Below are 23600 nucleotides of genomic sequence, written 5' to 3'. Positions count from 1 at the left end.
ACACTCAACAACCGAGCTAGGTTAATAATTGGCTTCCTTTACCGACCTCCCGACTTAGCAGCATTAGTGGCAGGACAACTGAGAAAAAATTTGGAATACATTTCACATAAATTTTCTCAGCATGTTATAGTCTTAGGTGGAGATTTCAATTTACCAGATATAGACTGGGGCACTCAGATGTTTAGGACGGGTGGTAGGGACATTATACTGAGTGCACTATCCGAAAATTACCTCGAGCAATTAAACAGAGAACGGAGATAACATCTTGGACCTACTGATAACAAAAAGACCCGAACTTTTTGACTTTGTAAGTGCAGATCAGGGAATCAGTGATCACAAGGCCGTTGCAGCATCCCTGAATATGGAAGTTAATAGGAATATAAAAAAAGGGAGGAAGGTTTATCTGTTTAGCAAGAGCAATAGAAGGCAGATTTCAGACTACCTAACAGATCAAAACGAAAATTTCTGTTCCGACACTGACAATGTTCAGTTTTTATGGAAAAAGTTCAAGGCAATCGTAAAATGCGTTTTAGACGGGTACGTGCCGAGTAAAACTGTGAGGGACGGGAAAAACCCACCGTGGTTCAACAACAAAGTTAGGAAACTACTGCGAAAGCAATGAGAGCTTCACTCCGAGTTTAAACGCAGCCAAAACCTCTCAGACAAACAGAAGCTAAACGATGTCGAAGTTAGCGTAAGGAGGGCTATGCGTGAAGCGTTCAATGAATTCGAAAGTAAAATTCTATGTACCGACTTGACAGAAAATCCTAGGAAGTTCTGGTCTTACGTTAAATCAGTAAGTGGCTCGAAACAGCATATCCAGACACTCCGGGATGATGATGGCAATGAAACAGAGGATGACACGCGTAAAGCTGAAATACAAACACCTTTTTCCAGAGCTGTTTCACAGAGGAAGACCGCACTGCAGTTCCTTCTCTAAATCCTCGCACAAACGAAAAAATGGCTGACATCGAAATAAGTGTCCAAGGAATAGAAAAGCAACTGGAATCACTCAACAGAGGAAAGTCCACTGGACCTGACGGGATACCAATTCGATTCTACACAGAGTACGCGAAAGAACTTGCCACCCTCCTAACAGCCGTCTACCGCAAGTCTCTAGAGGAACGTAAGGTTCCAAATGATTGGAAAAGAGCACAGGTAGTCCCAGTCTTCAAGAAGGGTCGTCGAGCAGATGCGCAAAACTATAGACCTATATCTCTGACGTCGATCTGTTGTAGAATTTTAGAACATGTTTTTTGCTCGAGTATCATGTCGTTTTTGGAAACCCAGAATCTACTCTGTAGGAATCAACATGGATTCCGGAAACAGCGATCGTGTGAGACCCAACTCGCTCTATTTGTTCATGAGACCCAGAAAATATTAGATACAGGCTCCCAGGTAGATGCTATTTTTCTTGACTTCCGGAAGGCGTTCGATACAGTTCCGCACTGTCGCCTGATAAACAAAGTAAGAGCCTACGGAATATCAGACCAGCTGTGCGGCTGGATTGAAGAGTTTTTAGCAAACAGAACACAGCATGTTGTTATCAATGGAGAGACGCCTACAGACGTTAAAGTAACCTCTGGCGTGCCACAGGGGAGTGTTACAAATGACCTAGTAGATAGTGTCGGAAGTTCCATGCGGCTTTTCGCGGATGATGCTGTAGTATACAGAGAAGTTGCAGCATTAGAAAATTGTAGCGAAATACAGGAAGATCTGCAGCGGATAGGCACTTGGTGCAGGGAGTGGCAACTGACCCTTAACATAGACAAATGTAAGGTATTGCGAATACATAGAAAGAAGGATCCTTTATTGTATGATTATATGATAGCGGAACAAACACTGGTAGCAGTTACTTCTGTAAAATATCTAGGAGATTACGTGCGGAACGATTTGAAGTGGAATGATCATATAATAGTAATTGTTGGTAAAGCGGGTACCAGGTTGAGAGCCATTGGGAGAGTCCTTAGAAAATGTAGTCCATCAACAAAGGAGGTGGCTTACAAAACACTCGTTCGACCTATACTTGAGTATTGCTCATCAGTGTGGGATCCGTACCAGGTCGGGTTGACGGAGGAGATAGAGAAGCTCCAAAGAAGAGCGGCGCGTTTCGTCACAGGGTTATTTGGTAACCGTGATAGCGTTACGGAGATGTTTAGCAAACTCAAGTGGCAGACTCTGCAAGAGAGGCGCTCTGCATCGCGGTGTAGTTTGCTCGCCAGGTTTCGAGAGGGTGTGTTTCTGGATGAGATATCGAATATATTGCTTCCCCCTACTTATACCTCCCGAGGAGGTCACGAATGTAAAATTAGAGAGACACGGCACGGAGGCTTTCAGACAGTCGTTCTTCCCGCGAACCATACGCGACTGGAACAGGAAAGGGAGGTAATGACAGTGGCACGTAAAGTGCCCTCCGCCACACACCGTTGGGTGGCTTGCAGAGTATAAATGTAGATGTAGATGTAAAATTGAAATAATACAAAACTTATTTTATAGCTCAGTCGGATTTTACGTGAAAATTGTTTTACAGGTACGTCTGTAGTACAACATAGCGTTTCCAGATGATAACGGAGACACTTTGCAGCGTATTTATCAGTGCTACGTCACTTTGTAAACCACGTTTTCATCTCACAACCGATTTTAGGTGCGTATCTGACATGTGAAAGTAGGGTAATTTTGAACCTCTGTACCTCGGAAACGGATAAAGATATGAAGGAAGTTTACAAGGTTGTTCAGGATCAGGATCTTAAGAATCCGTTGTAAAAATTGGAGCCCTTTGCTGTGCATAGCCGTCTCGGAATCCACGGCAAAGTTTTCGGCACCAAAATTATAAGTTTTTTGGTGTTTCTCGATAACACATAAAGAGGTCTGAAAACGGGGAGATGGCTCTTCTAGATAGATGCATAGAGAACATACCGTTAACATTTCAGCAATTTCCTATGGTTATTTATTATTTAGATTTCGCATCACACCGTATTTTTCGTGTAGAAGAAGGGTAAATCTGAACATTAGTATTTTGAAAACGGATAAACATATTTTACAAAATTTTCTTGAAATCGGGGTCTTAGGAATGTTTTTAAAGTTTCAGCTATTTCCTCTGCGTAACCGTCTTCGAATCCTCGGCTAGGATTTGGTCAGCTTGTGACGGCGAAAATATAGTAAAAAACCCCTCTTTGTGACGTTTTCCGAGCAAATGCATATGAACTAATGGTGTCTCCACACTTCCCATCAAGTTCACCGTAGACCGCCTCAAATACAAAAAGAAACAACAGACGTGCTCCATTTGCGTAAGTAGGAGAAAGTATGTCACATTCACCTTTGACCTTGTACTGTAGGATAGTGACACTGAGACGAACGTCCTGTTGGTTATACGAATGATCCCTATTTCTATTTTTTATCACCAATAAAACCCCTGTCACACGCATACCATTATAAAAGTGTGTGTACAGATGTTACATTCAAGACTATACCTCTATTTGCTTGATTACACTGCAATTCACGCTTACATATCTGGGAAAGGGCGCTTCGAATCACTGCCGTGGTGTTTTCTCTACCGTTCCACTCTCTAACATCGCGTGGGAAAAACGAACTCTTAAAACTTTCTGTACGAGCTCTGATTTCTCTTACTTGATTACCACGATAATTTCCCCCATGCAGGCTGGAGATGATACAAAATTTTCACATTCAGAGGAGAAAGCTGCTGACTGAAATTTCGTGAAAAGGTCTCGCTGCAACGAAACACTCCTCTCTTTTGCTCATCGACACCCGAAATCGCTTACCATATCCGTGACGCTCTCCCCCTGTTTCGCAATAATACAAAACCAGATGCATTTCTTTGGACTTTTTCGATGTTCTCCGTCAATCCTGCCTGGTAACAGTGCCACGCTGGACAACAATATTGTAGCAGAGGATGGACAAGCGTAGTGCACACAGACTCTTTAATATACCTGTTGCACCCCCAAAGTGTTCTGCCAGTTAAACAAAGTCTTTGGGTTCCTTCATAGAGTAAATATCTCTGGAGTGAGCATTCACATGCGCACAACAGACTTTGTGTTGTCAACATACATTGGCGGCCTGGTCACGTGTTCTCGAGACGTCGTGTATTTGTCCGTACAGCGCCCTGTATATTTGGAATGTCACTACGTCCCTAGTACTGACGGATTCGTTTCGTACGTGTCGTGGATTATTTATATATGTTGCGCTGACATTTTAACAGTATCCATTTCACACCGGGAATAAACCAGCTACGTAAGTTTTAAGGGCAAGTGATATTGCATTCTGCCTCTTTGCGATAGGTGTCACAGTTCAGATGCACTCGATTTTTGGTACTTTTCGGTATGATAGGGCACTTTATAGTATTACAGAGCCTGACGTACATTTTTGCAGTGATAATCTTGCAAAACGACTTGACAGTACGCTAGTACTTTTTCAAGTGTCCGAAAAACACCGAATTTGCCACACATTAGCGATTATATCCCTGCTAATTCGTCCTTTTTTCTGCTATTTTCTCGTTTTTGCGACCTAAAGCACAATTTTTCTTACTTGTGACACTTTGAAGTATTTATTTAACGCATTTTACGTACTTGCTCCAAGTTTATTAAATAAATAGTAGACTGAGTAATCTATATACATGATCGACAAGTCACTGATAAATGCATGGAGGATAGTATTTGCTGAAACAACTAACCATTCCCTTTCCTGTTCCACTAGCAAATTTACGAGAGGAAGCGATTGTTTGTAAGCTTTTACGAGCCGTAATATCTATTATATAGTCATAAAATCGTAGAAAAATAGGTCTAAAGAATCAAGCCTTAATTATAATGCGTCTCGAAATTTTTAAACATATACAGTGTCTCTTATTAATATGATAACTATAATTAGAACTACATGGTATGTACCCATGAAAAGTTACTATCCTTCCTTTCACATATTTTTCTTTGCATCCGTAGCAACAACAGTAATTCACCATCGCTATTACACTATCAACAAACGGTGAAACACAACAAAAACTCTTGATACCATAAACTTCAAACGCTGCGGAAAGCACACACGCACAGCGAAGTCCCGAAAACAGGTAACAATCCTGGTTTAATGTTGATAACATGCGCAGAACGCAATGCTCACTCCAGAGATATTTACTCTATGGGTTCCTTGCCCACAGCATTATCTATGTCACCTTTGCAATTTAAGTTGTTCGTAATTGTAATTTCGAAGTATGTAGTTGAATTGGAGGCCTTTAAATTTGTGTGATTTAATGTATACCGAAATTTCACGAATTTGCTTCTGTAGGCACGTGGTTGAACTCACACGTTTGCTTCTTCAATGACAATTGCCACTTTTCGCTCCATACAGATATATATCTATATCATCTTTCATTTAGTTTTGCTCTTGTGATGATTATACTGTAGGTAAATGACAACATCGTCTGCAAACAATTTAACGGGGATGTTAAGCTTGTCTCCAAAACTGTTTCTACATATCAGACGTAGTCAACATTTTTTACCTACCGCGCACTTTTGTAATTACGTTAGTAGTAAAATTCTCTAACCGTCCACCGGTTCCACAACAATGGTTATTTATAACGTAGGAAAGTAATTTTAATTGATAAAAGTTGTAAAGCAGAGTTACAACAAGTGAAAGGATGTAATAATAATTAGTTACCAAAAACTTGACGTCAAAATTTTATGAAAATCTAATGAAAATATTTTTGAAATTCCTACCACCTACAGTCCAACATGGGAGCTGAAATGCCCACTAGTGCCCTTTAGGGACCACATTGAGTACCAGATAGTCGTATTTCCTCTAACAAGCACAATGAATTTCGTTTGAATGTCAAATGCCCCCAGTGCTGCTGATGATTCTCCCATTTCCCAGTAGTCTTCCCTCCCATTCCCCTCTATGTAATAACGTTCGAACTACCAAGGACTATCAAAATCTCACCCCTTCCGCGTATTTTTATCAATTTCTCTAGTTCTACATATATTCCCTCTATTTTCTCGTCATCGGCTTGTGATGTGGGCATGGAAATCTGTATGATGATGGTGGATGTTGCCTCATTTTGAATCCTCAGAAAAATAATTTCGTCACTTTATCACTCATAGCATCCCACCCTTTTACCAGTTATACCAGACTGCTGTCCTTTAGATTTAAGACCTTAAGCGGAGCGCCACTGTAGACTAATCATTAAGATATCTACGATGAGATATGTCCTTTTTTTCAGAAACTCTTCGTCTGCACCCTCCTGCTCCATTTCTAAATCGTGAGGTGGCGAAGGATTATAAACTGCCAGGATATGACTGTGTGTTGGAGACAGGAACTAAGGTGATCATTCCAGTCATGGGACTCCATCATGACAGGAAGTTCTTTCGAAATCCTGAGAAATTCGACCCGGAGCACTTCTCTGAGGAGCAGGTGACATCAAGGCATGCCTACAGCTTTCTGCCTTTCGGCGAAGGGCCACGCATCTGCATTGGTGAGTCACTTCTACTTTCATATTTAATGATTCTTTTCAATTGTTACATAATTCTTATGAATATCTTTACACGTCCAGTGTAACCGAGAAATAGGTATTGCGATAAGATTTATTACGTGTACGCTATGTTTAAAGCCCGCACTAAACAATCAACAGTTGGCGCCGCTCAGGAATTTGAAATAAATTCAGAAATGGAAGTACTTGAGGTAAATATACTTAGTTCATTGGAGGTAAGTGTGAATCACAAGAACTCTAAATCATGTAGGATGATAGTACAGTGCTTTTACGCATGGAGGTACAATAAATCAGCAACTATATAAAAAAAAGCTCTCTCAGGTAGTGTTGTTATGTTGCCATTTTCTTTCTATGCCAATGCTGTTCTTTGTCTTTTTTTCCCATAGTAGGCTCCTGAAGATAGGATCGTATTTTCGAAAAAGTTTCTATCTTTCAAATATTTAATGCGTTTTTCTCTAGAATGAAAATATTTCATTTTTCTTGTCTTCTTATTGAATAAACTTAGTGGACCACTAAGACATTTGGGAAGGTTATCTGTGCCCATAATAGCGAGAGCAATGGGTCACTTCGTAGACGAGATGACAATGGTCAGAAAGTACCTGCCTCATATATACGCCTAGATGTGTAGCTAATGTGTATCGAGGTTTCCTGGGTAAAATTGCAGCTTCCAAAGCTTTGTGGAGGACGGTGAGTAACTGATAATACAGGCGTGCACAGGTTAGGTTTGCAAGGCTGTCGGGTTTACATTTTGGAGCACCTGAGCATTCACTACGAGAGTTGTGAGCACGGGGTTATCCCATTGATAAGATGCACCACAAACTTTCTTGTGGCCTACTTCACTCTGATCGAACCACATATCACGGAGGCTAGTCGTGGAAAGTATTTATTTATTTATGCTCCTCCAGTATCAGCATTAACCATGCACAGCACTTCTCTAGGCAATGAAAGCATATTAATTTTTGCAGGCCGCAGTGGCCGAGTGGTTCTAGGCGCTACAGTCTCGAACCGCGCGACCGCTACGGTCGCAGGTTCGAATCCTGCCTCGGTGATGGATGTGTGTGATTTCCTTAGGTTAGTTAGGTTTACGTAGTTCTAAGTTCTAGGGAACTGATGACCTTAGAAGATAAGTCCCATAGTGCTCAGAGCCATTTGAAACATATTCATTTTTCTTTAAGAAAACACCCCTAACGTTCCGATATTTTGACTCTTAGGCCAGTGCACTTTATCCAACGATTTTCTAGTGAAAAGGTTTGATCCCTGAAGTGCGATTGTTGAAGATTTACAAACACATGTCTTTCGCTGCTGTAACTTCTATCTGGGATAAAAAAAAATTCTCACAAACAGCTTTAGAAGTGGAAAAAATAACTGAGGACACTAGGTACGTAACGCGAATTCATACTGGGGAAAGGAAGGAAGGAAGGAAAGAATTATCAAACTGATACGCCCTTTGCAAAGAAACTATGCTGGCATCCACCTTAAGCGAGGAAACCATAAATCAGAGATGAAGGGGATTCAACCGCCACCTTCCATAATGTGTGTCCAGTGTTTTACCACGGCAATACCTCATCTCTGTTTGTAGCTGTGGATACATATGGACACCAGTGTGCTAGCACTATGGTATGTCGCACACCGTACAGCTATGGAGCCATGTGGTGCCCAACGTTTCATCTCTGAAGTACCTGACTCTGTGTGTAGGTTTGAAATGCTTTAAAGGGCTCTAAGCACTATGGGCCTTAACATCTGAGGTCATCAGTCCCCTAGACTTAGAACTACTTAAACCTAACTCACCGAAGGACATCACACACATCCATGCCCGAGGCAGGATTCGAAGCTGCGACTGTAGCAGCAGCGCGGTTCCGGACTGAAGCGCCTAGAGCTGCTCGGCCACAGCGGCCGGCGTAGGTTTGAAGACAGGTGGAATACCACACTGGTAGCTCACTCAGTGTGTAGTGTGGTGGCATGTGGAACTTAATGCTCTATCATTGCATACATCACTTGTCGTGTAGATGTATAGATGGTAGATTCCGCTGTACTACATTTGTGATGATTCAGTTGGTGTGCAGGTGTGTAGACATGTGCGTCACAGTGTTCTACCATTGCAGTAATTCATCCAGTGTGTAGGTGTGGAGTCAGGCGAAATTCAGTGTCCTAGCACTATGGTACATCACTTGGTATGTAGGTATGGAGATTGGCAAAATCGAGTTTTCGACCACTATAGTAGTTCTCTCGATGTGTGGGTTTGGAGACAGGTAGAATCCAGTGGTCCACCACTGTGGTACATCACTCAATTTGTAGGTGTGGAGAGAGGTGGAATCCAACATTTTACCATTGTGGTAATTCAGTTGGTGTGTAGGTGAGTAGACAGGTGAAATAGAGTGTTCTACTACTACGGTACTTCACTCAGTGCGTTGATTTGAAGACAAGTATAATCAATGTTGCACCACAGTGGAAGCTCCCTCGCTGTGCAGGTGTGTAGACAGATGGAAACCATTGTTGAACCGCTACAGTACCTCACTTGGTGTGTAGGTGCAGAGGACGGTGCAATGCAGTGTTCTGCATCTGCGATTCGTCACTTGGGACGTAGGCCTGCAGACAGGTGAAATCCAGTGTTCCATTACTGGAGTACCTCACACGGCATGCAGGTGTGAAGACAGGTGGAATCCAGTTTTATACCTCTACAGTACCTCATTTGGTGTTTAAATTTGGAGACAGGTGGAATCGAGTGTTTACCACTGCGGTACCTCATTTAGCCCTTAAGGGTGTGGACTGATGGAATCCAGTGCTCCTTCACTTGATATCTCACTCAGTGCAAGGATGTGGAGACAAGTGAAATCTGTTGTCCTACCACCGCAGTAAGTCTTTTAGTGTGTAGCTGTGTAGACAGGTGGAATCCAGGGTTCTGTCATTTTGTTACTTCATGACGTGTGTTGGTGCGGAGACAGGGGGTATCCAGTATTCTAACACTGTGCTACTCCAGTGTATAGGGGTGGGTACAAATGGAATCCAATATTCTGCCAATGTTGTACATCACTTGGTGTGTTGGTGGAATCTAGTGTTCTAGCACTGTGATACATAACTTGTTACGGAGTAATGGAGACAGGTGGACTCGAATCTTAAACCATTGCAGCAATTCTCTCGATTTGTGGTTTTGGAGACAGACAGAATACAGTGTTCCACCACTGGGATACATTACTCAATGCGTAGGTGTAGAGAGTGGTGGAATCCAACATTTTACCATTGTGCTAATTCAGTTGACGTGTGGGTGAGTAGACAGGTGAAACAGTTAATTATTTATTTCAAGTTTCTGCTACCAGTCACAAAAGTGACTGGTAACAGAAACTTGAAATAAATAATTATCCCACACAGTCACGGTTCACAAACATAGCCATTATGGCTGAAAATAATAATAACAGGTGCAACAGATTGTTCTACTGCTACGGTACTTCACTCAGTGTGTTGATTTGAAGACAAGTATAAATCAGTGTTGCACCACAGTGGAATCTCACTCGGTGTGTAGATGTAGAGACAGGATGAGCGTGGCCATAGTTACAATTCGTTAAAATATACCTCTTTTTTCCCATTCTTATCATTTCAGTTTTCTAGCTGGTTTGTAGGACAGATGCACATAATTATTGGTCTATACTCCTGAATTCAATGTGTTGTAGAATTGTGGCACCAGTTTTATGCCCATGTATTGTGACGTTTTTTGGAGAAGAATGTCTGCCCCACAAAAAATCAACATGGATTTCAAAGGGAGAGATCTTGTGAAACTCAGCTTGATATGATTATCTATGAAATCCACAGCGCTGTAGACGCCGGCGCTCGGATGGGTGCCGTGTTCTTTGACTTCAGAAAGGCCACTGATGTAGTCTTGTACAGATGTTTACCGAAAAGAATAGGATCTTTCTGAGTGTCAGACCAGATTTGTGACTAGATTCAAGAGTGCCTTGCAGATACAATGCAAGACGTGGCTATTATCGGAATAAAATTCGACCTGTGGAATGCTAATTGCAGGAATCCGCTAACTGTTTACAACACACATGCAAGTGATCTATTGGATAAGGCCATGAGCTCTGCGAGGCTGTTTGCAGACGATGTGGTTGTCTATAATAATGTCGCAACGTCAGAACATCGTTGGGATCACCTACAGCGGAATGATTAATTGTGCAGGGAGTCGCAGTTAACTGAACCGTGATTTATTTTCAAAGAATATTCTTAAGAATTTATTTTATTTACTAGCGATTGATCAAGAACATTAACACATTTAATCACACTATGTAAGCATGGAAATAGTTGCCAGGGAATAACTGATGAAATCATAACCAAATCCTTTTAACAAATTGGAATCTTATTCACTTTAATAGTGCCTAAAAAGCATTTCTTTTAAAAGAAACAGATTTAAAATTATAATCCGAAAGCACCCCCTAAATATCAAAGTTACAATTTATTCAGTGGCAGAAAGAAACAAGTTTTGACTGTATGAGCTTCAGGCAGAGAACCTTGCCACTCCCTTTTGACACGGCCGTAGTTACGACCGCTCACAACAGCCTCTGAAAGACTACACTGGTGCAAATCTGCAACACACCAGATAACTTTAAACTAAGAGTTTTAATAATTTACACAAGCACACGAACTATGCGCCCCCCGTAGGAGGGATGGGAATGGTACAAAACACTAACAATTAAAATATTAACCTTGCCACAGAAGGTGCAACTTGACTTTAACTTCTAAGAAAAGTCTTACGATGAAAGGGTGGCAACTTTATATACTAAAATGATCATTTAAATAAAAAAAAATGGTTCAAATGGCTCTGAGCACTAAGGGACTTAACATCTATGGTCATCAGTCCCCTAGAACTTAGAACTACTTAAACCTAACTAACCTAAGGACAGCACACAACACCCAGCCATCACGAGGCAGAGAAAATCCCTGACCCCGCCGGGAATCGAACCCGGGAACCCGGGCGTGGGAAGCGAGAACGCTACCGCACGACCACGCGATGCGGGCATTTAAATAAAAGTCCATGAAATAGAATCTTATATAAAATTCTACAAGGTTGGCCAAACAATAGTTAAGATGGTCTACAGTACACAGATACCACCTCTCAAGATTATAGGCAATAATATCGAAGTTTCCAAAGATCAAAACATATTTCAGGTATTAGGCCGTTACACTCCAAGCAATAAATTCGTTAACACACCAGATCCGACAAACATGACAGAGACAGCTAGTAACGTACGGTAGATTGATAGGGAGATTACCGAACAACCCGAACCGCAGGTTGCTCTAACCCGCCCCTACTCCACAAGGGAAAACGGACCACCCAATTTATAAACAACCACCTTCCCGCGAGTGGGCAAACGGAGAAGAATGCTGGGACGACCCCAAAGCAAAACGGCTGGTGACCTCACCAAGAAAACAAGTAGAATTTAACAAGAGTAAATCAAACAACATATCACCAATCACTTAACTTCTAATAAACTGCGATTTCTCGAGAAGACCTGGCGGAGCACCCCCAAATCTCTCTCCCGAACCGTCCGCTGCCAGCCGCTTCAACGGACGCAGGAAGGCGCGCCGATCTCCCGTCTCACGGCGTCGCAGCTCGCATCGGCCAGACTGATGTCGTAGGTTGACTCCTGTTGCTCTCGTGTCGACCGCGAAGTCACTACCCCTCGCTATACGCCGCGGCCCACTGGGCTCACGTAGCGACCTCACATGTACCGACGCTCAAGACAAGATCTTGTGTCTCAGTGCGCGACCGACCAACCGATCGATCCAACCGCCAATTACCATTGCCTGAGCAAACTCGAGCAGACTGGCGGCCTAACGCGCAGACTCAGATCCAGGAACTAAACCGCGACCGGGCGACCACTCGCTGAGTTCCCTTACTGGCGGATTGGTAAGACTCTAATTTTGCCGGCTTTAAAGGTTGATCCGAACGACAGACATACTAGCACTCCGAACGACAGACAGACACTAATTGCCTAACAAATGCGGACGAGGGACAGACTAGCAAGCTGGGGACGAACGGGCAACCTTTCCCTTTTCCCACAAGAGGGAGACACCAAAGCTGCGACACCGCCAGAAACGGAGGACGTCTGCTTCACACTACGCGCTGCAGCGCGCTCTTCAAAACAGCAATTTTTACCACGACTCATTGACCTTCTACATAAATAAATGTAACATACTGTGCATACATTGCAAATGAAATCCACTATGATACAGTTACATTAATTCTGACGAACTGGTGGAAACAGTAACTACCGTAAAATGTGTAGGAGTAACAATTCAGAGACACTGTGAGTGGAATGACCACATTAAACTAATAGTTGGGAAAGCATATCCAAGACAGAGTCATAGGTATAATCTTAAGGAAAAGTGGTAAATACACGAAAGAACTGGCTCACAAAACGCTTTTTTGATGGATTATTGAGTACTCCTCATAAATCTGAGATACCTACCAGGAACCATCCCAGAAGTGCGACGCTCATCTGGAGCAAATAAAACAAAACGTTCTCCTCGTCCAGGCGCTGAAGGCCCAACGGTTGTCGGCCAGTCACGTGAGACCCTCTTAAATGCGGCCTCACGCGAATGCGGTATGGAACTTCTCGTTCAAGTAGCTCCTCTTAGCATCACGAGAATTAGTGAACCCCCTACTAGTTCTCTAGCCAAGAAAAAATCCTTTGTAGTAATGGGAATCGATTCTGGGTCCTCCGCGTGGCAGTCATTCACGCTGACCACTGAGGTAGGCAGACATCTAGAGAAAAAGTCTTTTCATAATGGATACTTCAAGTAAAATAAGATATACTTTTTTCCGACCCATGGCGTTAGTTATGTCATAGACCTTTAGATCCCAGTCATACACATATCTTGTCCATGGAGATCATCTCAAGTGATGTACTTTCTGTTTAAACTTAGCTTGTGCTTTCCTATTTAAGATGAATGACATGGAAATAATAACGTCGGCCAGCAGAGGAAATAATTAGAAATGTAGCAAATAAAATAAGGTTTTTTCGTGTATTTTATTTCTGTGTGATCGTTAAAGTCTCGATAAGACAGAATGGAGTAGTGCGCGGTGTAGGTTTTTTCGTGTATTTTATTTCTGTGTGATCGTTAAAGTCTCGATAAGACAGAATGGAGTAGTGCGCGGTGTAGATTCTTTGTGTACGTGACGCTTCAGCCATTCCATGGACCTTTCGTATATTTAACAGTTTGTGTTGCCTACAGGTGCTAACGCGTTGTGGATCTCTTTTTTTGCTGTATACTGAAGAGTTCACTTTTACGTATCATGTTGAAGGGAATTGCTAAGATTCTGAAGGATCTTGGAATTCTTTATTATCAGCTTTTTTTAGAGTGCTCAGAAATACTCGATAAGGGTTCAGTAACGTATCGCAGCCTATAAGATGTGTGGTAAAAATGTAATTCTGAGGTCTGTCATACGTGCAGCTGTACAAAAGCCCTCATGTTTCTGCTCTAATTACAGGGCTGAACAACAGTATGGAAACACCAAAAACATAATTCATTGGCATACGCTGTAGGAAAACCGTTGGCATTCGAAAGAGCTTTCCGTCTTCTCGGAATTGATAATTACAGGTCCTGTGTGGTTTCAAGGGGTATCGGGTATCTTATACCAATCTTGAGAGAATGAGATTTTTACTCTGCAGCGGAGTGTGCGCTGATATGAAACTTCCTGGCAGATTAAAGCTGTGTGCCGGACCGAGACTCGAACTCGGGACCTTTGCCTTTCGAGGGCAAGTGTTCTACCAACTGAGCTACCCAAGCACGACTCACGCCCCGTCCTCACAGCTTTACTTCTGCCAGTATCTCGTCTCCTACCTTCCAAACTTTACAGACGCTCTCCTGCGAAATATACCAATCTTCCTGCAAAATCGTGATAAGCTCAGGAAACAATGATGGAGTGAGGTAGCCATCACGCACCCTCCTCTACGAAGTAGACCAAAGGTTCAATAATGTTCAGATCTGGTGACCGTCGGACCAGAGGAGATGCTACAGTTGATCCTCGTGCTCACAAAACCAGTCCTGGATGATACGAGCTGTTTGGACATAGAACCTGTCGTCTTTTAACACAGCGTCACCTCTGTGGAATAAACATTGTACCATGGGATTGACATGATCAGCCACAAAGATCACGTAATCCTTGTTAGTAACGCAGTATTACAGAGTGACAATGCACCCCAAGGAAATTCACGATCTGGTTGCCGATGTCATGTTTCACTTTTGGAACGTAAACTCGGCCAGAAGTTGAAACAGTGACATTCTTCCATTGCTCCGTAGTCCACGTCTTAAGGTTTCGGCACCACGTTTTCCTGTTATGGGCATTTGCAATCAGTGATGTGTTGTTTTGGAACTCCAGCTCGCTTTGCGTTTCTCAGCTTCTGGTGCTATCTTCGCATTGTTTTGTTGCTGACAATGTTAGTGAGAGGGACAATCAGTTTTGCAGTGACTTTTGGTCACAGTCCTCTTCAGTGACCGTCTGTAATGATCATTCAACACATACTTTCATCAGCGTTGTAACTTAAAGCACTCCGTCGTCAGGAGACGAGTGGCCTACCGGGACCCTCCGACCGCCATGTCATCCTCAGTGGAGGATGCGGATAGGAGGGGCGTGGGGTCAGCACACCGCTCTCCCGGTCGTTTTGATGGTATTCTTGACCGAAGCCGCTACTATTCGGTCGAGTAGCTCCTCAATTGGCATCACGAGGCTGAGTGCACCCCGAAAAATGGCAACAGCGCATGGCAGCCTGGATGGTCACCCATTCAAGTGCCGACCACACCCGACAGCGCTTAACTTCGGTGATCTCAAGGGAACCGGTGTAGCCACTGCGGCAAGGCCGTTGCCGCGTTGTAATTTAGCGGACGATGTTTTTTTTACTTTCCCTGTATCCGGTATAAATCTACAACACGGTGCCTCTTGAAACACCAAAAACGTCGGCTACCTCGGACACATACGAGCACCAACAACTTGCCCGCCTTACAATTCACTCGGCTCCGAGGTAACTCACTGACAGCACTGTTCTGCCCACGATTCACACTTGCGACATTGCTCAGGCACCGTTCGTGTCAGACACAAGAGTGCAACGTGCAGGCTTGCCTAGCACCTGCATTTATGTTGAAGGGTGCATTTCTCGCTGTTTTTTCATTTTTTCCAACACCTGTAACTCGTAGTTTTGTGTTTAGGATTCGCACGAAATATATTTCAATGTATATTAACTGATACCTTTGTGGCTTTCAGCGGTACTCCTACATATTATTCAGCAAATCCAGAAATTCGCGTCCAGTCACCACGTGATGTGATACTAAATCATTCAGCGCTAAAAAAGTAATATTACCGCCAACTGAACTCTTTTGCTAGCATTCCTACAGCAATGGAAATCAGGGTACCTTCCATCTGGAAGGCTGTTGCACGCAGCGACTGTTATATTGACTTGTAAATAATAGGTTTCAGCTATCAGTCGTCCTTTTCAAATTTTATTGACAGATCTAGATTTCAGCTAGAAACTAGCCATTTTCAGTGCTCTATCATTTTTGATCAATGCATGTAATGCCTGTTGGTCGGGCTTTGTCCACAGTTCATTCAATATTCAATGAATTACTCTTAGTGCACTATCGTTTTTGATCAAAGCATGTAATAGCTGTTGGTCGGGCTTCGGCCACAGTTCATTGAATATTAATTGAATGATAGTACACTGAGAATGGCTAGTTTCTAGCTGAAATCTAGATCTGCCAATAAAATTTAAAAAGGACGACTGGTATCTGAAATCTATTATTTGCAAGCAATGGAAATACTCAATTTAAATGGCTTTCTTACAATGACGTATGCATGCTGTAGTGGTTGTAACTGCATCGAACTCGTATTCAGCATTCAAATAACACAGATACCACAGTGATGAAATGTATAGCAAATTTTAATGCGAAAATCACCTCCTTTGTAGTACTAAGACAAATGGCAAATGAAAACATTAAACACCACATCTCCTAGGCCTGACGGGCTTCAAATGCTAAGCCTTTCTTAGGGTCTCCACATCGCTGCCATTCAATTACGGCAAAAAGTTGTCGGATGTGGTTCCGAGTTGCGTGAAAACTTAAAATGCATTCCTTATGCAACTATGTTGTCAAATCGTGGACTTTATTATCTTTTTTCCTTACAAAATGTCGGTCGAAAGTTTGAGACAGAGAACTTTTCTTACAAAATTCCGTAACTCGTTGTTTTCAAGAGGTCGAAAGCGCACTTTGCTGCACATTCTCTCCTCTCTCTCTCTCTGTCTGCCTTGTGTGTGTTTCTCCCAGCGACTATTCCGTCGTGTGGGTTCCATTTTTTTTCAAGATTTTAAGAATTTTATTATTTTCTTAAATTCTTGATCGGAGGTGCTTCATGACGCTTCAGACAGTTAAACTTAGGAGGGAATTCACGTGGGCCATAAACCCTTGAATGATATTAACTTTGTTCTGTGACCTACAGTACTTAACTATTTGTGTATCCTGTATTCTGAGGTGAAGACTGGGGAACAGCCCACAATTCGAGTGCACGAGCGTAGAAACTCGTCTAACCGCACTCAGGCTATGCTATGTATCAACTAGTCGTCTTAGAGTTTTATGTGGGATATTGAGTGGAATGAATTTTTTGATTCATTATTTCGAAATTTCAAGACTGATAACACGTAACATTATTTTTCGCACCACCAATGAAGTGATGGCTCCTTTATTTTGTTGCAGGCATGCGTTTTGGCTTGATGCAAATGAAGACGGCGATAGTACATCTGCTGTCAAAATTTGTGGTACTGGCTGTGGACGACAAGCCGCTACGGATGGATCCGAGCTTCCCAGGGCTTACACCAATCGGCGGTATGAATTTGAGGTTCGAGCGGCGACAAGAGCCTGCGTGGTGAAGACATGCAGCTGCAGTGGAAAACTCTGTGGAAATGTCTACACACACTGTGTTTACAGCCAATGACAAGTGGATCCAGCATTAGGCCTCTTCTATGACGGCACACTAGCACCATCTGATTAAACAGACTGTTGTTTAAGAGTGTGGATATTGTGCAGTTTTCTACTGATACTACCGCTCTAACAACAGGTGCCAATCTTTTTTCCTGTATTTTGTTGAAAGTTCATTGAGACTGATATAACTGTCAAATGGAATAATTGCTCATTTAAATATAAAAATGTTTCATAGTAATGCGTGCCATTTACTTACCTTGTTGCTTCTGTGTGTCATGGAAAAGAGTTGAAGACCATTCCTCACTTGGAACTTGGTGCAATTAGCTGTCTACTGTATATCTATTCTGTGTTTGAAATATAAACACGTTCGGTAAGTTTCCTGTTTGTCTACCGTTGTGAACTTGAATACTGATCATGCGATACCGTCTATCTTCTTGTGCTTCCACAGATGATTAATATGAAATTTAAGAAAATCATCATAGCTGTGGCGCAGTGGCTAGCACACTGGACTCGCATTCGGGAGGACGACGGTTCAATCCTTCGTCCAGCCATCCTGATTTAGGTTTTCCGTGATTTCCCTAAATCGCTTCAGGCAAATGCCGGGATGGTTCCTTTGAAAGGGCACGGCCGACTTCCTTCCGCGTCCTTCCCTAATCCGATGAGACCGATAACCTCGCTGTCTGGTCTCCTTCCCCAAAACAACCCCAAACATCATAGCTGTTATCCTAGGTGGATTTAATAACCAATGGACAGTTTCATCCTATACGAACATCCTCAGGTGAGCTGCAGTTCAACAAGGTAGAATTAGATAAAACACACTAAAATATGCACATAATATATTATGTGTAGCGTCACAGAAAATATTTTAGAAATAATACGAAGTGATAGAAATATTGTGATGTCACGATTTAAAATATTGAATCGCCCAAGAGGACGTTGAAAGGTGTCTTGCAATACGACAAATACAACGCTTCACTTGGTCGACTATGTTTGGTGTAAGCACAGCAAGTAGTACGTGCTATGTACAGACTGTAGACCGACATGCACAGCTATACTGGGCCGGCATTGCGGGGTTGATCAGTAAAAGAAGCAAACATGTAAACATACCGCTTCACATCTATGAAGTGCGACATATCGATTGAGAGGCACCGTAACTGTCTCAGACAAAGGTAATGACTTTAAGTTCGATAATGTAAGCGAGTTAGTACATGTGTATATAATCTTAGTTTCAAATTAAAACTTAAAATTACATAATACGAGTGCAGTAGCTACGCCATGAAAGCCTAAACGAAATTTTTACAGGAACGAATTATAGAGTGGACGGTCACGTGAAAGAGACACCGAAAAGCTATTCTTACGTTTTACAACAACTGTGTACAATCGAAAGTAGATCAGGACAATTGCGTACAATATAGGAGAAACTGATAGTTGTGATTACACATCATTATGAATGATGGTTAAAAAGTTTTGGAGAATGAGACGAGTACAGCTCTTTAACCATAGAAAAGAAAGAACTGATTGAAATTGGTCAGACATGTAATTTTCCCAAATTGTTACAAACAGTCAGTTGAACGTTCTTATACAGAAAGGTTTCAAAAGAGTGCGATAATGTCTACAACCTCTCACCTCATTCCAGAAAAATTCTGAACAAGAATTTACTTACTCAACCAACCTACCAAAAAAATGTTTCACTGATTTATAGGTGTTGTTTTAAGCTTCGAACACTAACGAGACTGCTAAAAATTAAAAGTTCTTTTGAAAAGTGCAGATGAAAAGTATATATATTTCATTACTATGCAAATCCGTAATACACAAAAAATGAAAACGACTTCACTTATCAAGCACGAGGAATTACGCTGTCCTCCCTGCTGAAAGCAAACACTGTTTTTATCGAAAAAGCAGATCAAGGGATAAAAATGGATTAGTATTTGGGATGAGTAAGGACCAAATGCCCATCGAACTATCCTGAGTGACTTTAGCCATGGATATCTTTATTCGCCTCATGCCAAGGCTGAGTTGGTTTCTTTAAAAATAATCTTCATTGATTCTGTATTCACTGTGTTGTGCAGCCTGCTTGAAACTGGTGAATAACACTATATATAAACAAAGCAAAGGCTGCTGGCTTTATTGTTTATTCATACACTGAAGAGCCACAGAAACTGATACACCTGCCTGATATCGTATAGGACCCCGCGAGCACGCAGAAGTGCCGCAGCACGACGTGGCATGGACTTGACTAATGCCTGAAGTAGTGCTGGAGGGAACTGACACCATGATTCCTTCAGGGCTGTCCATCAATCCGTAAGAGTACGAGGGGGTGCAGATGTCTTCTGAACAGCACGTTGCAAGGCATCCCAGATATGCTCAATATGTTCATGTCTGGAGAACGTGTTTAAACTCAGAAGAGTGTTCCTAGAGCCACCCTGTAGCAATTCTGGAAGTGTTGGGTGTCGCAGTGTCCTGCTGGAATTGGCCAAGTCCGTCGGAATGCACAATGGACATGAATGGATGCAGGTGACCAGGCAGGACGCTTGTGTATCAGGTTTCCCATATCACTCCAACTGCACGTGCCCCACGTGACAGCCTCCTCCAGCTTGCAGTCCCCTACTGACATGCATGGTCCATGTATTTATGAGGTTGTCTCCATATCTGTACACGTCTATCCGCTCGATGCAATTTGAAAGGAGACTCGTCCGACCAGGCAACATGTTTCCAGTCATCAACAGTCCATGTCGATGCTGACGGGCCCAGGCGAGGCGTAAAGCTTTGTGTCGTTTTGGAATCAAGGGTACACGAGTGGGCCTTCGACTCCGAGAGCCCATATGGATAATTTTTCGCTGAATGGTTCGCACACTGACACTTGTTCATGGCCCAACATTGAGATCTGCAGCAGTTTGCGGAATGGTTCCACTTTTGTCAGATTGAATGAGCAGACGTGGTTGGTCCCGTTCTTGCATGATCTTTTTCCGGCCGCAGTGGTATCGGAGGTTTGAGGTTTTACCGGATTCCTGATATTCACGGTAAAATTGTGGAATGGTCGTACGGGAAAATTCCCACTTCATCGCTACTTCGGATACGGTGCGCCGACTGTAACACCACGTTCAAACTCACTAAAATCTTGATAGCAGTAGTAACATATGTAACAACTGCGAAAAACTTTCGTTGCCTTATATAGGCGTTGCCGACCGCAGCGCCGTATTCTGCCTGTTAACATGTCTGTGTATTTGAATACACATGCCTATACCAGTTTCTTTGGCGCTTCAGTGTATTGTAACCGAAATCTGACACGACTGGTAGATGCTGGTCGACCTGCCGAGGGCTTCGGCGCTGAGTCACTGAAGACTACCAAAGACAACAACAGGAATGGACGAACACTAAGACAACAGAGTGACAAGTGTGATGTGTAAACCAAATCGGGAGCCCACACGTAGCAATATTTGAAACTAAGAAATGCTGCTTTCGACGAACGGTACGAAATCGCAGTCGGACCACGACTGAGGTGCGGGGGCCTGCGCTGATAACTCTATAACGCGGCCGCCGGCGGTAGCATTCCTTGGTGAGGGGGGGGGGGGGGGGGGGCGCTGAGGTGGCGACAGCAGCGCCCGGAAATGTTAAGAGCGCAGCCTAGCTGCCGTCTTCTAGATCCATGGGCATATGGGCATTCGGATTTGTCGTTCCGGAATACCAGAATTTGGAGAGGCTTGTCCAACTTCAGTGGTCTTGCAGACGATATACAACATGTAATGCTATAGTTTATTAAGTATACGCAGCTTAATGTGGGATGTATTTTAAATTTTGGGTTATGTCGCCCAGTATAGTTTACTTTTGTAAAGAATGGTACATTCTTCGGCAATTTTTCTTTAAGTTGTCATTTAGTTGACTTTTATCACGGCCAAGTCTAGTTACAACATCGACTTCCGTTGTAAAGCTGTAAATAATTCTGTCTCATCTAGGACACGACATCACCAGCAATGTGTTTTGTAATCAAAGCTCCGGTATTGTAGGCTCGGGAAATCTGAATTTTGCATAATTTGCATATTGTTTTCTGTGGCTTAGGTGATGTATATATTCGTTTTCTTTTATTACTTTGGTTGTTTCGATTATTGAAAGTAAAGTAGTTGTAAAGGGGATTTAGTAGATAGAGTTTTGACACGGAACCCCTGTTCGGAAATGTACCGTTTGGCTACAGTATAGGTTTAAAGGTCAGACAACTGTCAAAACCCCCAGCTTTATGCTACGCACACAAACTAAGAAGCGGCCCCGTCGTCAGTCTCTGTTGTAACTATGACATGACATACCATTTTCGTCTGACTACAATAGCCGGCAGGTGCGGCCGAGCGGTTCTAGGCGCTACAGTCTGGAACCGCGCGACCGCTACGGTCGCAGATTCGAATCCTGCGTCGGACATGGATGTGTGTGATGTCCTTACGTTAGTTAGGTTTAAGTAGTTCTAAGTTCTAGGGGACTGATGATCTCAGAAGTTAAGTCCAATAGAGCTCAGAGCGATTTGAACCATTTGACTGCAATAACGGTTGCGAGAAACTGGACAGCTGGCATCACTTACTGTGGTGTTCCATGGAACAGTTGCAGTCTCGAATTTGAAGAGGACTTCTTTCGTCGCAAAGAAGAGAGAGTCTTGAAAGTGGTTCAATCGTCAAATTTATTTCACATCCAAACTGTGTGTTTCCAGAGGAATGTACTTTGAGGATATTAGTACAGTTTTGAGACCGTTTAGTCTGTGACTTCAGCATAGCACCCAGGTTCAGATTCATGTGCTGTAAGTTTATATTCCAAGATGGCCACTGGGTTTTCTTCTGACGTCATAGACAGCGTACACTAAGTTTAAAATGGTGGAAAATTCAAACACTCCTGCTAAAAAGACAAGCTAACGGTTACCTATCTGATGTCACAGATTACATGATTGCCACTCTAAGTTTGGAACTAACGAGCTGACTGACCCTATGTTTAAAACACTGTGCTGTTTAAACATTACAGTAGGATAGAACCAATTGCATTTTTATCTAAACATTTTATGTGGAGGACCCCCTCTGCTGTGTGCTGAGATAGTGTGTTCACAAGTGCGAGCGCTACCCATTCCTTTAAAAAGGGCTTCTGTACTGCATCGAAAATGTGCTACCGAATTGTTTATATTACAAGAATAGCAGGCTGCGATTGGAAGTCTCCTACGCCACCATATAGCACACTTACCCTAACTTAAAATTCACGGGAAATTCAAAAATCCAAGATAGTACTTCCAATTTCAGCCATTAGTATGTTGTTCGTGTAGCGCTGTGGTAACAGCCCCCTTTAAAATGGCGGCAAAACTTGAAAAATACAAGCTGACACTTTTGCTTCAGCTGAAATTTAAAAATATTAGAAAATTCAAAATTATTCTAAGTTTAAAGCGAACAATAGCCCACACATAAGTTCTGGAAGGATATTCAAAGATTCAAGCACACTTGTCCTCTGGGAGAACGTGTACAGGGTGTACAGTATCTGACGGTTGACAAAATAACTTCAGGTACTATTTTCGTAAAATTCATGACAGAAATTAATGTGTTGGATGGGCGGCCGCCATTGAACAAACAGTAACTGACCTTGATTTTAGCCATCCCTCAAGTCTGCTAAAAACACTTCAATCTCATAAATACACTCACCATGCATACATTACAGTGAGTGCAAAACACATTTATATGAAGTGCCAAGGTGAACTGTAACCCCCAAAACCACGGCAAATACGTGTGATGAAAGGAAAAATGGTTGTAGCTATCTAGTGCATGACACTTAGTGAAGAAAAACCTCTAGCACAATCAGTGAAAAAGTGCAGCCCAATCTGAGGAATGGAAGCTGAGATTTCAGTGGTATCTGTTCTGTCTGACACGTCGTACAGAACAGACACCACCCGTGATGGCGCGGCTGGTGCATGCACTTGTTCGAAATAGAGAATGAGGAAAGAAAGGTAAGGGATGGGTTGGAATTCGTGACTTCCATCCGCATAGGGCAATGTGGTAATGCAAAGCTGCAAGTTGAAAATCTGGGCCCGACTGAGACTCGAACTCGGATTTACCGTTCATCAGCGGCTGCCTTAACAGCTTCGGCCTTCTGTATACGTCTCCTGACCGACCCAAATTTCCAGCTTATTGCACGCTGCAAT

At 42.7% G+C, this 23600-nt stretch overlaps 1 protein-coding gene and 1 non-coding gene across 2 annotated transcripts in view; one reads left to right on the top strand and one right to left on the bottom strand.

Moving 5' to 3' along the window:
* The window catches only part of LOC126191338 (cytochrome P450 6k1-like), a 43375-nt gene extending 25615 nt beyond the window's left edge, over window positions 1-17760 (top strand). The window contains exons 4-5 of the mRNA XM_049932172.1: window positions 6221-6472; window positions 17222-17760. Coding sequence (XP_049788129.1) covers window positions 6221-6472; window positions 17222-17394 — 425 coding nt within the window. The 3' untranslated portion in view covers window positions 17395-17760. The remainder of the gene's footprint in view (window positions 1-6220; window positions 6473-17221) is intronic.
* Trnas-cga (transfer RNA serine (anticodon CGA)) lies at window positions 14196-14270 on the bottom strand. Its single transcript has one exon. It is a non-coding gene; the product is annotated as a tRNA-Ser (tRNA).
* Window positions 17761-23600: the final 5840 nt, after the last annotated feature.

The sequence above is a fragment of the Schistocerca cancellata genome, chromosome 6 (assembly GCF_023864275.1).
Source record: "Schistocerca cancellata isolate TAMUIC-IGC-003103 chromosome 6, iqSchCanc2.1, whole genome shotgun sequence".
In the NCBI taxonomy this organism is placed as follows: domain Eukaryota; kingdom Metazoa; phylum Arthropoda; class Insecta; order Orthoptera; family Acrididae; genus Schistocerca; species Schistocerca cancellata.
This window is presented reverse-complemented; position numbering and strand designations above follow the sequence as displayed.